General features: G+C 48.8%; 1 protein-coding gene across 3 annotated transcripts in view; it reads left to right on the forward strand.

Annotated features, from left to right (window-relative positions):
• The window catches only part of LOC113590447 (septin-7-like), a 33724-nt gene that overhangs the window by 6000 nt on the left and 13544 nt on the right, over positions 1 to 14180 (forward strand). For all 3 annotated transcript variants that reach the window (XM_035528954.1, XM_035528952.1, XM_035528953.1), the window contains exon 4: positions 3832 to 3938. In XM_035528954.1, coding sequence (XP_035384847.1) covers positions 3832 to 3938 — 107 coding nt within the window. The remainder of the gene's footprint in view (positions 1 to 3831; positions 3939 to 14180) is intronic.

Genomic DNA, 14180 nt, shown 5'->3' on the forward strand with positions numbered 1-14180 from the left:
ATGAGAGCTTGAAATCTGGATTTCTTTCATTTACTTCAGAGCTGGATTTTTTTTTTGTTTTTTTGTTCCCCCCCCCCCCAGTTACCTGCTTGAGATTAAATTGAACAGGATCTGAACCAGTTCTACCTGATGAGCGTAGGAGCTGTCGTGGAGGCTAGCTCACTACAACAAGAGTCCAGTAGTGTATTGGCAGTGTAGCCTTCTGAGCTGAAGGAAACTACATCCTCTCAGGAAACTACATAGGTGCTTGTGCAGTCTCTTGTCAATCGTAAAGCTCGACTACAGCAAATCCCTGCTTGCTGGTCATCCTCTGTGGGCCATCAGACTTCTACAACTGAGCCAGAATACAGCAGCGCTAGTCGTCAGTCTTCCAAAGTTCACATATATCGCTGCACTGCTGCACTCCCTTCACTGGCTTCCAGTAGCTGCCTGCATTAGTTTAAGATGCAGAATCCCTGTATAAGGAAAATGGTCAAAGCCTGATCCGTACCTAGAGTAGTTTGAAACTCAAGAACGGCTCGGGTTGAAACCCGATCCTTCATACCTCATGGAAGATGAGCGTTGAGACTCTTCTCTGTCCTCGCTCTCAGATGGTGGAATAAACTTCTGCTGGCTATCTGGACAGCAGAGTCCCTTGCAGTCTTCAAATGAAGGCAGAAGCCTCATTTATTATTATTATTATTATTATTATTATTATTATTATTATTATTATTATTATTATTTTTACATTTATATGGTGCCTTTCTCAGACTCAAGGACATTTTACAGATCAATTCATACAGGACAATTTGGATAATCTAATCAACCTAATGTGTATGGACTGTGGGAGGAAACCGGAGAGCCTGGAGGAATCACACGCAAATACAGTTAGAGTATGGACACTCCAACCAGATAGGAACTCAAACCCAAGACCCTGAGAGGCAAGCCTGCTAACCACCAAGCCACCATGCTGCTGCTCTATTTGTGCAGTATTTTACATGACCACTGATCCTGGTGTCTTTGAGTTTAACCTACTGTACCGGTTAGGACACATTCTGTGAGTAGATGTCAAAGCACCTAAATGTCTTAGTGTAAGAGAGTCTGTTAATGTAAATGTATTAATGCTGAGTCCACAAGCTGATGTTATTGTGGTGTTGAAGTGAACAAGAAAGAGCAGATCCTGACGAGCTAACCTTCTCACACCAACCTTCTGCGTGCATGCAACAGAACTTTGTGCATGCAACAGAACAGATGTCTTTGCCCAGACCTTGCTCTAAAGGTCTGTCCACACAAACCACACTGTGAGAAATGCTCTGCTCCACCTCCTTAGTCCCATTAGACGTAATACCAAGCACACACCAAGAACTGTGAGCTAATTGATTTTAGCGTGCACACACCCTGACTGTACTGGTACTCTCCTCCTTTCTCTCTCTCAAACCCACAGTGCAGTAAAATACGAAGGGGATCTTTTTTGTGCCTTTAACTCGTAAAGGAGCAAATGTTGGTGTAATCCTCTCTGCGTGCGTGAGTGCATGCGCGCGCGCGCATGTCAGCTTGTGTGCCTGCTTGTGGATGCTATCAGTCTGGGCATTTAAGCCCTGCCTCCTCATTAACAGGTAAAACTGAGGCCAACCTGTCTGTCCCAGGTAAAAAGTCAGTATTTGCTGATGACTAACTGCTTTGCCAAAGCATGTGAGAATCAGCCTTTATTTCAATCAGCTTACCCATGATCCAGCCTTGTTTTCTGAGAGATTTTGTATGTGTGTTGGCTTTGGCATAGCCTATAATCTTAAGATTAGTGACAGCTTTTCTGTGTTGGATGCGTGGAAGGGTTCCTGAGGCTTATTTTCCCTTGATTGCTGGGCTATGATGGATCTGAAATCCAAACTACATAAATAGCTACTACTAACTCCTGACCCTATCGTTTTGTTTTTTTTTGTTTGTTTTTTATGGTTCAAACCACCCATACAGAGGCTAAAATCTCTCCACTGCAGTCTAAATCAGTATGAATGGCAGTGGTCTCTATGTTTCTCCTGTCTCTAATCACAGCCACTTTCCATTCCAGCATCAACACAACAGCCACCAAACATGTAAAACAGTAAACACACAATCTCTCTCCCTCTCACCTTCTCCTACTGCCTCTCTTCGTCTCACTCACCCCAGCCCCCCACACCCTTTCTCGCTGGCCAGTGCATTTTCCTGTCTCCCTGTGTTGTGTGACAGGGAGTTCCTTTAGTTTCTTTAGCAGAAACCCCTGTGGTTTACACAGCTGTGTGATATTTCCTTTAAAGGAAGTGAATGGGAAGCTTCCCGCTTGGGCCAGCCCTCCAGGCTGGGCCTGCCCTCCAGGCTGGGCCTGCCCTCCAGGCTGGGCCTGCCCTCTGGGCCAGCCTGTTCCCCTTCCAGGGCCCTGAATCCTCTTAGCCAGTCTAGAGAATGGGAACAGAGCGCTCCTCTCCCCTCCACCTTTCACAATGAGCTGGTTCTGCACAGCAATGCTGCTGCATAAAGGTTTTTTTACCATCACACCCAGAGTGTTCGTAATGGCTACTTGCAGGGAGACATGGGCACCATACTGGACGTAAACAGACAATAAGTGTCCATGCCATTAATCAGCTATCAGCCCTGCTGTGAATAGAGGAGACCGCTGTCTCCCTCAGGGTGAGACATCAGTTAGCGTTACTCTGATAGGGAAAACCGTGAAACACTTACTCGCCCTCCTTCCATGTGCCAAACCTTCAGCCCTTTACAGCTCACCACCATATTTCAAGCTCTGCCAGCTCCTCACATAAAACAGCAAATGCCACAGGTCCTGTCATTTCACGTGGCAGACATTGCACTTTGAGGTGAGCTGCGCTGTGGTGTCTCTTGGAGCTGGGAGTTGTGGTAAGGCGCAATAACTCTGCCCTTGTCCCTTGTCCTGGGTCCAGGGCTTGCTTGGCAGGCACTGAATAACCCTAACCCCTGGGGTGAAGTTTTCACTCTCATTGCCTTGCTTGTCTCCCTAATTCAGACAGGCATATTTAAGACCTCCTGTATTTCACACCCTGATTTCAAAGACCCCATTCAGAGAGCAAAAATAAATCCTCAAAGCAAGTCAACCTTTTCTGTTTTTTTGTTTTTTGTTTTTTTTTTAATTTAAATTAATGTACCACTTTGGGGTGAGGCCCAATGTAGCTCTGCCCCTCTGAAAAATATTTATGATTTGAAAGCAAAGGGAGAGGGGGAAAGCTTCTTTGTGTAGAAGCTTTTTTCTCTGTGTCTGTACTTCTGTAGCTAGCTCCCTCCCTCCCCCATAAAGTGCCAAGTGTCAGGTTTGCAGCTCTGAATGTGGCCATGCTGGGTTGGGTTGTTGTTTAAGGTCAGGAGAGGAAGGCGTTTCTGCCCCTGCTTGTTCCCCTCACACTGCTTACTTTGTCTGCGGTCCTGCTAGCGCCCAGCTGGCACTTCACCCGCCCCTCGCACACTGGAGCAGCTATGGGCAGAGCGGCACTCCATCTGCCAACCAGCCATGGGTTTAGTTAACCAAGCTGCTCTGTTGTGAGATGCTCTGCTGTGTTGGTCTCTCACTACTGTTCTCATCAGGCTCTTGTTCCCTGAAAGAGTGAAACATTTAACACCAAACCCTGTCAGGTTACACTATTCTACACCAGCAACCTGACTTCCTGTGGTTGGGCATGAACAGAGGGAAGTATGTTAGGAATGCCAGGAATTGGCAGGGCGTTGGACAGCTTTGCATCACAGACTGCCTATCTCTGCCAGGCATCAGGAACAGCAAGAAAGAACAGATAAAGGGAGAGACTTGCTCGTGGAGACTATCTTAAGGCTGTGTGTGTTGTTTCTGTCTTGTAGGGGAGTCAGGGCTGGGGAAGTCGACGCTCATCAACTCACTCTTCCTCACAGACCTGTACTCTGCAGAGTATCCTGGACCTTCTCACAGGATCAAGAAGACTGTACAGGTAAGGCGTTACTGCTCACGTGGCCTTACGAACATCTCTCTATCACCCTCTCTCCTGGATCTACCACATGGTTTACAGCCCTCTCACCCCTGAACTGGAGGCCATCCATATTTTCACACAAGAATTAAGTTAAATGCAGATGTGGTTCGGTTCTTTTTCCTCCTCTGTCTTCCAGTAGGTTGTTTTTGACTGGATACCTCACTGTGCTGTGGCTGTGGACCTGGCCTAGCTGCTGAAATGCTGTTAACCCTGACCTGAGATCAATTCTCTTTCACTGTGCTGCAGTTCTGCAGTGTATGTGTTGACCAGTTTTTCCCTCCGATGGCCTGAGCAGAAAAACGGCAATTATGCCTGTTAGACCTGCTGTTGAGGTGTGGCATGAGTGGATTGTACAGTGAAGATGCTAGATCCCAGCTGTGTGGGCTCAGTTACTGTATGAGACTTGTATGAGAGAGGCTGACCATATAGCACCTTGAGTCTGGAGTAATATCCATAGCAGTGTGATGGTACATGAGTATCCGTGAGTACATGCTAGTCCGAGGGTATACCAGTGTATCTGAGTGTTTGTGTGTATCAGTGAACCTGTACTAGTATGAGTGTATATCCACACATCCACATCCAGAGAGAGAGTGTGTGCAGGCAGCAACCCTGTGATGTATTGGCGTGGAGTTGTGCCTGCAGCAGTCTGTGTGGAGGTGGTGAGGTGTGGGTTTGGCATTCACTACCTGCCCACACTGGGCTGGCAGTAGTACATCCTCCACTGCACACTATTTCAGGCCCCGCGTGTGTGTGAGCTTGCGTGTGTGTGGGGGGAGGGGTGGGGGGTGGTGGAGATAGGGTGCTTGTTTCGAGTGCAACCAGTAGTTATGTTGATTGTTAGTCGTTTAAAGGATTGGCACCTCTGAGGAAATGTGAGGGTGAATTAGAGTTTGGACAGGCTGTGAGAGGTGTTGGGGGAGGGGTGGGTGTGTGTGTGATCACTGTCACACATACATGTACAGTCAGTCACTTTTCGCCTCCCCTAAAGCCGCTGCTTATGAAAGTAGCTTGTTTCTGTGGCCCAGTTCATGTCAATGAATTGAATGTGGTCTTGTAGTGCTCAGCTTACAAAAAATGTTCAGCTCAGCGGGTGATGAAAAATGTGTTTTGTGCAGCAGAGCCGGGCTGTTTATGTACGGGTCTTTCCTCAAAGCTTCACAGAGCTGTTTGTGGGATTGATGGTTTGTTTTGTGACAGGGGTTGTGTTATGACTGTGTGGACTACGTATTTAGGTGTGATGTAATGCCCTTGCTAGCACATATGATCCAAAGCCTCACACCTTCTTCAGAATGGATGAAAAGGTCTGCACCATGCTCGGGGGTAGTGCAGTGTTAGGGTTGTCTGCGGCACTGAAGAACACGAGACCTCATCATCTCCACATCTTCTTGGTCCTGCTGTGTATTTTCATGATGCTGTGTGGACAACCACTGTATTTCTGAGCCTTCCACGTTCATGGCCACCACACTACAACGGACTAAAGCTCTAGGTCTTTGAGTTACATTGTTCTGCTCACAAAGTGCTTGAATGTTGCTCATAAACATTGCTGCCCCTAGCCCCCAGCTGTAGACTCCCAGAGCAGTGAAGTGAGGTGGATCTAATGGGGCGGCGGTGTGGAGATGCTGGGCTGAGTTTCCATGACGCTGAGATGATACCCCAGTGCTCTGGGGCCAAGGGGGGCGGGGGGTGTTCATGCCTGCCTGAGCAGATCAGTTTGCTAGATGTGTTTGTGTTTATATTTGTGTGTGTGTGTGTGTGTGTGTGTGTGTGTGTGTGTGTGTGTGTGTGTGTTCGGAATGTGTAAGGGGGTGTGCGTTTGGCTTGTCTGTCAGTCTGGTTGGCTGTGCCCTCACACCGTCTGTGCACGGAGCCGTGGCCATGCTATATCCAGTGATGATTGCGCAGTGATGGAGACGGAGTGATCTGTGTGCTGATGTCACTACACAGGCATTCCTGAGTAAGGCAAGGCTGTGTGTGTGTGTGTGTGTGTGTGTGTGTGTGTGTGTGTGTGTGTGTGTGTGTGTGTGTGTGTGTGTGTGTGTGTGTGTGTGTGTGTGTGTGTGTGTGTGTGTGTGTGTGTGTGTGTTCGGAATGTGTAAGGGGGTGTGCGTTTGGCTTGTCTGTCAGTCTGGTTGGCTGTGCCCTCACACCGTCTGTGCACGGAGCCGTGGCCATGCTATATCCAGTGATGATTGCGCAGTGATGGAGACGGAGTGATCTGTGTGCTGATGTCACTACACAGGCATTCCTGAGTAAGGCAAGGCTGTGTGTGTGTGTGTGTGTGTGTGTGTGTGTGTGTGTGTGTGTGTGTGTGTGTGTGTGTGTGTGTGTGTGTGTGTGTGTGTGTGTGTGTGTGTGTGTGTGTGTGTGTGTGTGTGTGTGTGGACAGGCCACACCCACCTCTGTTGTGCTGTAATCTCCCTGAGTCGTGGTGCAGTCCTAGCTAGGCCGCAAGGTGCCAGTCCAGCTGTAGTGATGTACATCTTGGGTTCTGATATGTGGGTTGGGGGTAACGGGAAGCAGCAGGTGTGTTGAGCTCTGGCCCCACCAAACACGCTACCAGCACAAAGAAGTGTGATGTAGAAATCCCACTAATACGCTGGTTGCTCTGTACAATGTAGTTTTGGCGGTGTGCAATTTTTCTGTGGTGCTGGGTGAACCACTCTCACTATAGTCATCTCACACATACACACACACACACCACCCAGTTTTTCAGAAGCATCTACTTTTTACCTACGCCCACCCCTCTATTAGACACACCTGTCTCCTCTTTGTCAGAGGTGATGGGTTTATTATTGTGCAGGGGATGTTTTGTGGGGGGATCCTCGCTCACCTAGTCCAGGCTTGTGGTTTGTGGTGAGACAAGATGTGTAATGACAGGGTGGCAAGGTGGTTTTGGCCTCTTGTGCTCACCCAGCACATGCTCGGAGCACTCATTGCTGAAGCCTTTCTACAAAACCATAGTTATTCTGGTTTTCCAGCATAGTTAGCTGATGCTATAGCCTGGTGGTCATGCACATTAGAACACGCACACCCTCCCCACCACTCCTGGGTGCTCTGTATAGTTCACTCTGTTCTGAGTGTGAGGTGTGCACTTGTAGTGCACTCTGCGGTGTGTAGTGAGTAGTTATAGTTGAATCTGGTGTATGTGTTTGTGTGCGCGTGTATGAGAAAGATATCTGGGCCCCATTATGCTTGCTTCTGTAGAATGTCATTAGTGTAGTTCCACATTACTTGAGAAGTGTTTACAGGGTTTACTGAAACCTGATCTCACAGTATCAGTAAAGTTGAGAATCATGATAAATACAACAAGGTCATAAATTTAATATTCTGTAAACTTCCTCAGGATTCTGTTTAGCTGTTTAAGAAGTACTTTGTGTTCTGTAATGACTATTTGCCATCATAGTACAGTAGAACTGGAGATGTGAGCTCTCATATTAGCCCCTGATAAAATAGTTATTTTCTGCACGTGCTGTGCACCATTTCAAGTTTCAAGTTTGGTTTATTTGTCACATACATAGTCAAACCATTTCACTGCGAGTTATACTGAAAAATAAATAAATAATTTTATTTATATATATATATATATATATATATATATATATATATATATATATACACACACACACACACACACACACACACACACACACACAAATATATTAACAATGTATGTACACAATGTACAATGGATATGTATGTACACAATGTACAGTTCCAGCTTACAATTGACATATTTACAGTTACATGGTGGTGGTGGTCCCCACAGTTTATCTGTTTCCCTGATTCAGGGCCAGAATGGCCTGTGGGAAGAAGTTCCTCTTCAGTCTCTCTGTCTTGGTCTTCGCTTCCCCTGACTCAACAGAGAGAAGAGCCTATTGTTGGGATGGGTGGGGTCCTTCACAATCCTCCTGGCCTTGGTCTGGCACCGCTTGTAATAGATGGTCTGCAAGTCAGGAAGTTCTGTATGAGTGATGCGCTCTGCTGCACACACCACCCTTTGGAGTGCTTGTCTGTCCTGCTTGGTGCTGTTCCCAAACCAGACTGTGATGTTCCCCGTGAGAATGCTCTCAGTAGTGCAGGTGTAGAAGTTCCGCAGTACCTTGGAGGGCAGTCTGAAGTCTCTTAGGTGTCTGAGGTGGTAAAGACGCTGACGAGCCTTCTTTGCCAGGGAGTTGGTATGGCAGGACCAGGACAGGTTGGTAGTACCGCTCCTGCTTCTTGCTGCAATCCACGATCAGCTCCTTTGTCTTACTGACGTTTAGGAGGACATTATTTTCCTGGCACCAGTTCTCCAGGTGTTTAATCTCCTCCAGGTAGGCCCTCTCATCGTTGTCCGAGATCAGACCCATGACAACGGTGTCGTCAGCAAACTTGACAATGATGTTAGAGCTGGAAGTGGCTGTGCAGTCGTAGGTGTACAGTGAGTAGAGCAGGGGGCTTAGGACACAACCCTGAGGAGCTCCAGTGCTGAGGGTGAGGGTGGATGAGGCGCAGTTGCCCACCCGTACTGATTGTGGTCTGTCTGTTAGGAAGTTGGAGATCCAGTCGCACAGGGATGTATGCAGTCCTAGATCTTCCAACTTAGTAGTGAGTAGGGAGGGGATGATGGTGTTAAATGCTGAACTGTAGTCGACAAATAGCATTTTAACATAATTTCCCCTCCCTTTTGTCCAGGTGGGTCAGTGTGGTGTGGAGCAGATGTGCAATTGCATCATCAGTGGAGCAGTTGTGGCGGTATGCAAACTGCAGTGGGTCCATGGAGGCTGGCAGTGAAGATGTGATGAAATCTCTGACTAGCTTTTCAAAGCACTTCATCACGACTGATGTGAGGGCAACAGAGCGATAGTCATTGAGGTCGGAGGGTCGAGGTTTCTTTGGGACGGGGATGATGGTGGATCGCTTGAAGCTGGATGGGAGAGATTGAAGATGTCGGTAAATACTGGGGCTAGCTGGTCTGCGCAGGCTTTGAGGACCCTCCCGCAGATACCGTCTGGTCCCGCTGCCTTCCTGGCATTCACCCTTTTAAACACTCTCCTCACGTCACTCTCCGTGATGATGAGGGGGCGCTGTTCTATGGTGGGCTCTGCGCATGCGCCGTTGGCTGCGCCGATAGCACCATTTGCGTTGTTAGTGCTGTTAGCATTAGCGCTGCTAGATGTAGCCTCGAAGCGAGCAAAGAATGTATTCAGCTCGTTCGCCAGAGACTCATCCGCACTCATCAGTCCGGAGGGTGGGCTCCTGTAGTCCGTGATCATCCGTAGTCCCTGCCACAGGGATCTAGAGCCACTCTGCTGGAACTGTGTCTCTAGTTTCCTCCCGTAGCGCCGCTTCGCCTCCCTCACCGCCCTGCGCACTCCGTATGCTGCAGACTTGTACTCGTCCATGTTCCCGCTGATGATCCCCGCATTGTAGGCAGCAGTGCGAGAGTTCAGAGCCTCACGGATAGTTCTGTCCACCCAGGGCTTCTGGTTGGGAAACTTCTTGATGGTGGCTCTTGGAATCGTGTCGTCCACCAGTTTCTCGATAAACCCCACTACTGCCTCTGTAAACTCACTGACATCATCAGTGCTGCCCTGGAACATGTCCCAGTCTGCATCATCCAGAGCGTCCTGCAGAGTGGCCACCGATTGGTCTGTCCAGCGCGCGACCTCCCTCTGAACTGGAGCTTCCCGTTTAGCCATTGTTTATATTTTGGTATGAGGAAGATGGCAGCGTGGTCCGACTTACCAAACGGTGGATGAGCTAGTGCCTTGTAGCTGTCCTTGTATGGGGTATAGCAGTGGTCGAGTGTCCCTTCCCCTGGTGGGGAAGGTTACATGCTGGTAAAGGTTGGGCACTGCACGCTTGAGGTTAGCGCTGTTGAAATCCCCAACCACGATAAATGCAGCGTCCCGGTGTTGTGCCTGAAACTGTGTGAGAGCCTCATGAAGAAGTTCACACAGTGCAGTGTCCATGTTGGCCTGAGGTGGGATGTACACGGTGTTGATGATGACCGAAGTGAACTCCCGAGGAAGGTATAAAGGACGAAACTTGAGGGCGAGCAGCTCCAGGTTAGGTGAGCAGGAGCAGGCGAGAGTAACAACATTGGCATTGTTGTACCATCTGTTGTTTACCATCACACACACTCCACCGCCTCTCCACTTCCCCGAATCTGCCGTCCTGTCCATACGGTGAACCAAGAAGAACTCGGCTGACTGGATGGCGTGGTTTGGTACCGCTGGGTTCAGCCACGACTTGATGAAGCAGAGGAGGTTACAGTCCCGAATGTCCCTCTGGAACTTTATCCTGGCCCGGAGGTTGTCAAGCTTGTTGTCCAGAGACTGGATATTGGCTATCAGGATGCTAGGTAAGGGAACTCGGTGTGCCTGAGCCCTCAGCCTGTTCCTGACGCCGGCTCACTTCCCTCGAGGCCTTTTCCTCGCGTCGCGTCCTTTGTTCTCCTTCAGGATCCCCGTCGGCCATCTTGGGTCCGGGGTTGGAGACGGCGTGAGGTGGGTGGTATGTAGATTAAGAGAAATAAGAGTGTCTCTTCTGTACGAGATGCACGTCATGGTGTAGAGAGAGGGGCTGCGGAGAAATCAGGGGTAGCGGGAAGAGCGAAAAAAGTGCCAGGTGTGGACGGAGCAGTCGTGACGGCAGCCGACCTCCTCAGCACCATCTTGTTACTTACAAGATGTTACTTACTTGTTCACGGGGTATTTTCTACACACACACACACACACACACACACACACACACACACACCTTGCTGTTTCCTTCTGTGAGATGAGCTGCTTCTGCAAACAGAGATCATATCTCATCCTCCAAGTGCACTAGTTTCAGACCTTAAAAGTGGTTTACCTGCATATTATACATCATCAAATCTGATTGTGTGCGCGCGCGTGTGTGCGCGCGCGTGTGTGTTCTTTCTGGATTCCAGATAAACCCAGTGTGAGAAGGTCAGGGACAATCTGGATCTGCTGGGCCATTTATGGGGGTTTAAGGGCAGACGTTTGTCATTCCCCCGTTTCTCAGCTTTCACACAGACCTCAGACTAACAGAATTAAGTCCCCCGTTGTTGTGGCTTCTCTTGTTACAAAGTTTGGGGTTAGAGAAATGTGTCATTGAACTTTAAGATAATGAAAACCAGTCTCTCTCTCTCTCACTCACACGCATACACACGCACGTGCGCGGAGATCAAGGTTCACGGTATCCATGTCTGAAGCAGCAACTCTCATTGTGTGGCGAGTTTTTTGGGGCAAGCTGTTTGTCAAACTCTACCCCGCGACCTCCGCACTCTACTGGTTCCAGCGGTGCAATGGCGTGAGTCAGGCATGTGTAGGGTGAAAGCAGAGACCTGTGGTTCCACCCCTGGTCCCCTGCCCAGATGTGCTGGGATCTGGCGTGGGTTAGCTTGTAGGGGAGTGTCTGCACTCTCATTCCTGCAAGTGTTAATCCAATCCCACACACTCCGCATTGACTCGGACCAGGCCATGTTGACATGATGAGTCAGATTAGTTAAGATGTGTAAGGTTTAACAATTAATGTGGGAGCCAGTGTCAAAGGTCATGGGACCTCTGGGCAGCACATGATGCATGTTTTCAAGCTCCGAGAGAAGGTCACAGACTGGAATGTGGAGTGGAGGAGCAGCTTTGATAGATTTGGACTGTGTGTGTGTTCTGTGTCTGCCTTCACAATGACGTCGGCATGTTCTTCGTCATTGGCTCTACAAATGGTAAATGAAACACGCACAACTTGCCCCCTAAGGCTGTGTTTGAAATTGCCTTCTACATGCTACTCGTAAACTGTTTGGGGCCCAAGTCAGTATGCGAACAAAATAAACTTTTCCATTACGCGAAAGATACCCAGATAATATACTGCTTCCACCAATTATCCTAGTACACAACCAGAGCTCTTCATGGTGTACTGCATGCCGTCAGCAACAGTGGCGGAAAATCTTTCCCAGGTGGGCGGAGCCTTCATACATTCATGTGACCTCATAGTGTTGTTTGCGTTTGTCACATGCTGGACACTACACTGCATACTACTAGAGGGATCAGTATACAGCGTATACTGAGTGTAGTATATAGTAGGCTATTTCAAACAGCCTATCTCTGTATAGCTCAAAATAAAAAAAATTGGGATGTAGAGAATAAAGGTGTTGTATGTAGGTTGGAGTTCCACTAAAGCCCAGAGAACAGCCTTCATGGCTCAGCAGGAGCGTGGTTTAGAGCTGGATGGGAAGGGGGTGGGTCTAGAACTAGATCTGGGGTGTGTGGTTCAGTGCCATGCAGTGGGGCATGGTTTAGGTCGTTTTCCTCAGGTTACAGCTGTAGCTAATGATCTAAAAGTGTTTGCACAGAGAAGTACCAAAGCATAATTTAAAGTGTGTGTCACTTCAGGAGTTGCTTTCTGATGATGCTCTATGTGGGTCATATCATAAACACGAGTGCTCTCAGTCCTGTGTGTCTAAAGTAGGCCTCTTGAGTAAATGAGTATCTTGAGTAAATGAGTGTGCCTTCCCCAAGGTACGCTAATCCCTGCACCCATCCCTCCCCCCTCTGCTGCACCACTGGCCAGGCGTCGCAGGTATTGCAAGATGGCGGCGCGGTAGCATGCAGCGGCCACTCCAGATCCGATAATGATGCTATTGTGTTACTATCTGTCGTCTCTACTACATTCTTCCAGCAACTTAAACCACAAATGCATGGAAACAACCAACCTCCATGTATACAACCGTCATAGCCTGCTACACTTAAGACACCATGCACAAACCTACCTGGACGACGGCGTGCTTCAGACGCTCTGTGAGCTCGGGTTGCTATGCGTACCAGGCCTGCAGACCACGGCCTCGCCTGAGTCCGAATGCCGAAGGGGGAGACACCGCAAGCGTTGTGCAAGGAAGCAGAAGCGGGGGAAGGGAGCTAGGGTCCGTGCTAGGCTAAAAGCTAATCCTAGCAGGCCTGCTCTACCATCTTTATTTCTCTCAAATGTCTGCTCCTTGGATAATAAATTGGACTGCATCAGACTCCAGCAGACTTCACAGCGAGAGTTCAGATATTGCTGTGTTTTAGTCTTTACTGAAACGTGGCTCAGCGACAGTATTCCAGACGCCGCGATTCATCTGGTTGGATTAGTCTCAATCCGTGCCGATAGAGACAATGCACTCTCTGGCAAAACACGCAGCAGAGGAGTATGCATTTATATCAGTGAGTCCTGGTGTAAAAACTCTGTGCTTGTCGTTAAGTACTGCTCACCGCTGGTGGAGTTTGCTATTGTCAGATGCAGACCTTTTCATTTACCGCGGGAATTCACCTCCGTGTTTATAATCGCGCTGTACATTCCACCCAGTGCGCACACACGAGAGGCTCTCCAGGAGCTGTATGGAGCGATTAATGAACTGCAGAACGTTCATCCAGACGGACTGTTTATTGTCGCCGGAGACTTCAACCATGCAAATCTCAAGTCAGTACTGCCTAAATTCCATCAACGTGTCAGAAGAGCGAACGCGCTGGATCTTGTTTACACAAAACTCTCTGGTGCGTACCGGGCGGAGCCCCGCCCCCACCTCGGATACTCTGATCACATGTCTGTAATGTTGATCCCTGCATATAGACCGATCGTCAGGCGCTCAAAACTGCTTCTGAAGCAGGTGAGAACCTGGCCAGCAGGAGCCATCTCTGCTCTTCAGGACTGTTTTGAGCAGACGACTTGGATCACGTTCAAGGAGGCTGCTACTGATGGTGGCACTGTTAACCTGGAAGAGTATACAACATCAGTGACTGTCTACATCAGCAAGTGCATTGATGATGTTACTGTCTCCAAGATCATCATCATACGGCCCAACCAGAAGCCATGGATGACTGCTGACGTGCGCATGCTACTGAGGACCCATGACTCAGCCTTCAGAACGGGTGACAGAGAGGCTCTCAGAAAAACAAGAGCCAAACTGTCACGTTCAATCAGGGAAGCAAAGCGTGCACACGATCAGAGGATCCATGGACACTTCAAAGACACTGGTGACACACGGCACATGTGGAAGGGCATTCAGGCCATTACTCACTACAGGAAAACATCACCTTCTTGTGATGCCACCCTCCCAGATGCACTGAATGACTTCTATGCACGGTTTGAAGCGCAGAACAACGTTGCAGCGGAAAAGTCCATCCCTCCGCAAAATGACCAGGTGCTGTGCCTGACTGCGACTGATTTGAGGCGTACTCT

Source organism: Electrophorus electricus, chromosome 8 (genome assembly GCF_013358815.1).
Source record: "Electrophorus electricus isolate fEleEle1 chromosome 8, fEleEle1.pri, whole genome shotgun sequence".
In the NCBI taxonomy this organism is placed as follows: Eukaryota; Metazoa; Chordata; class Actinopteri; order Gymnotiformes; family Gymnotidae; genus Electrophorus; species Electrophorus electricus.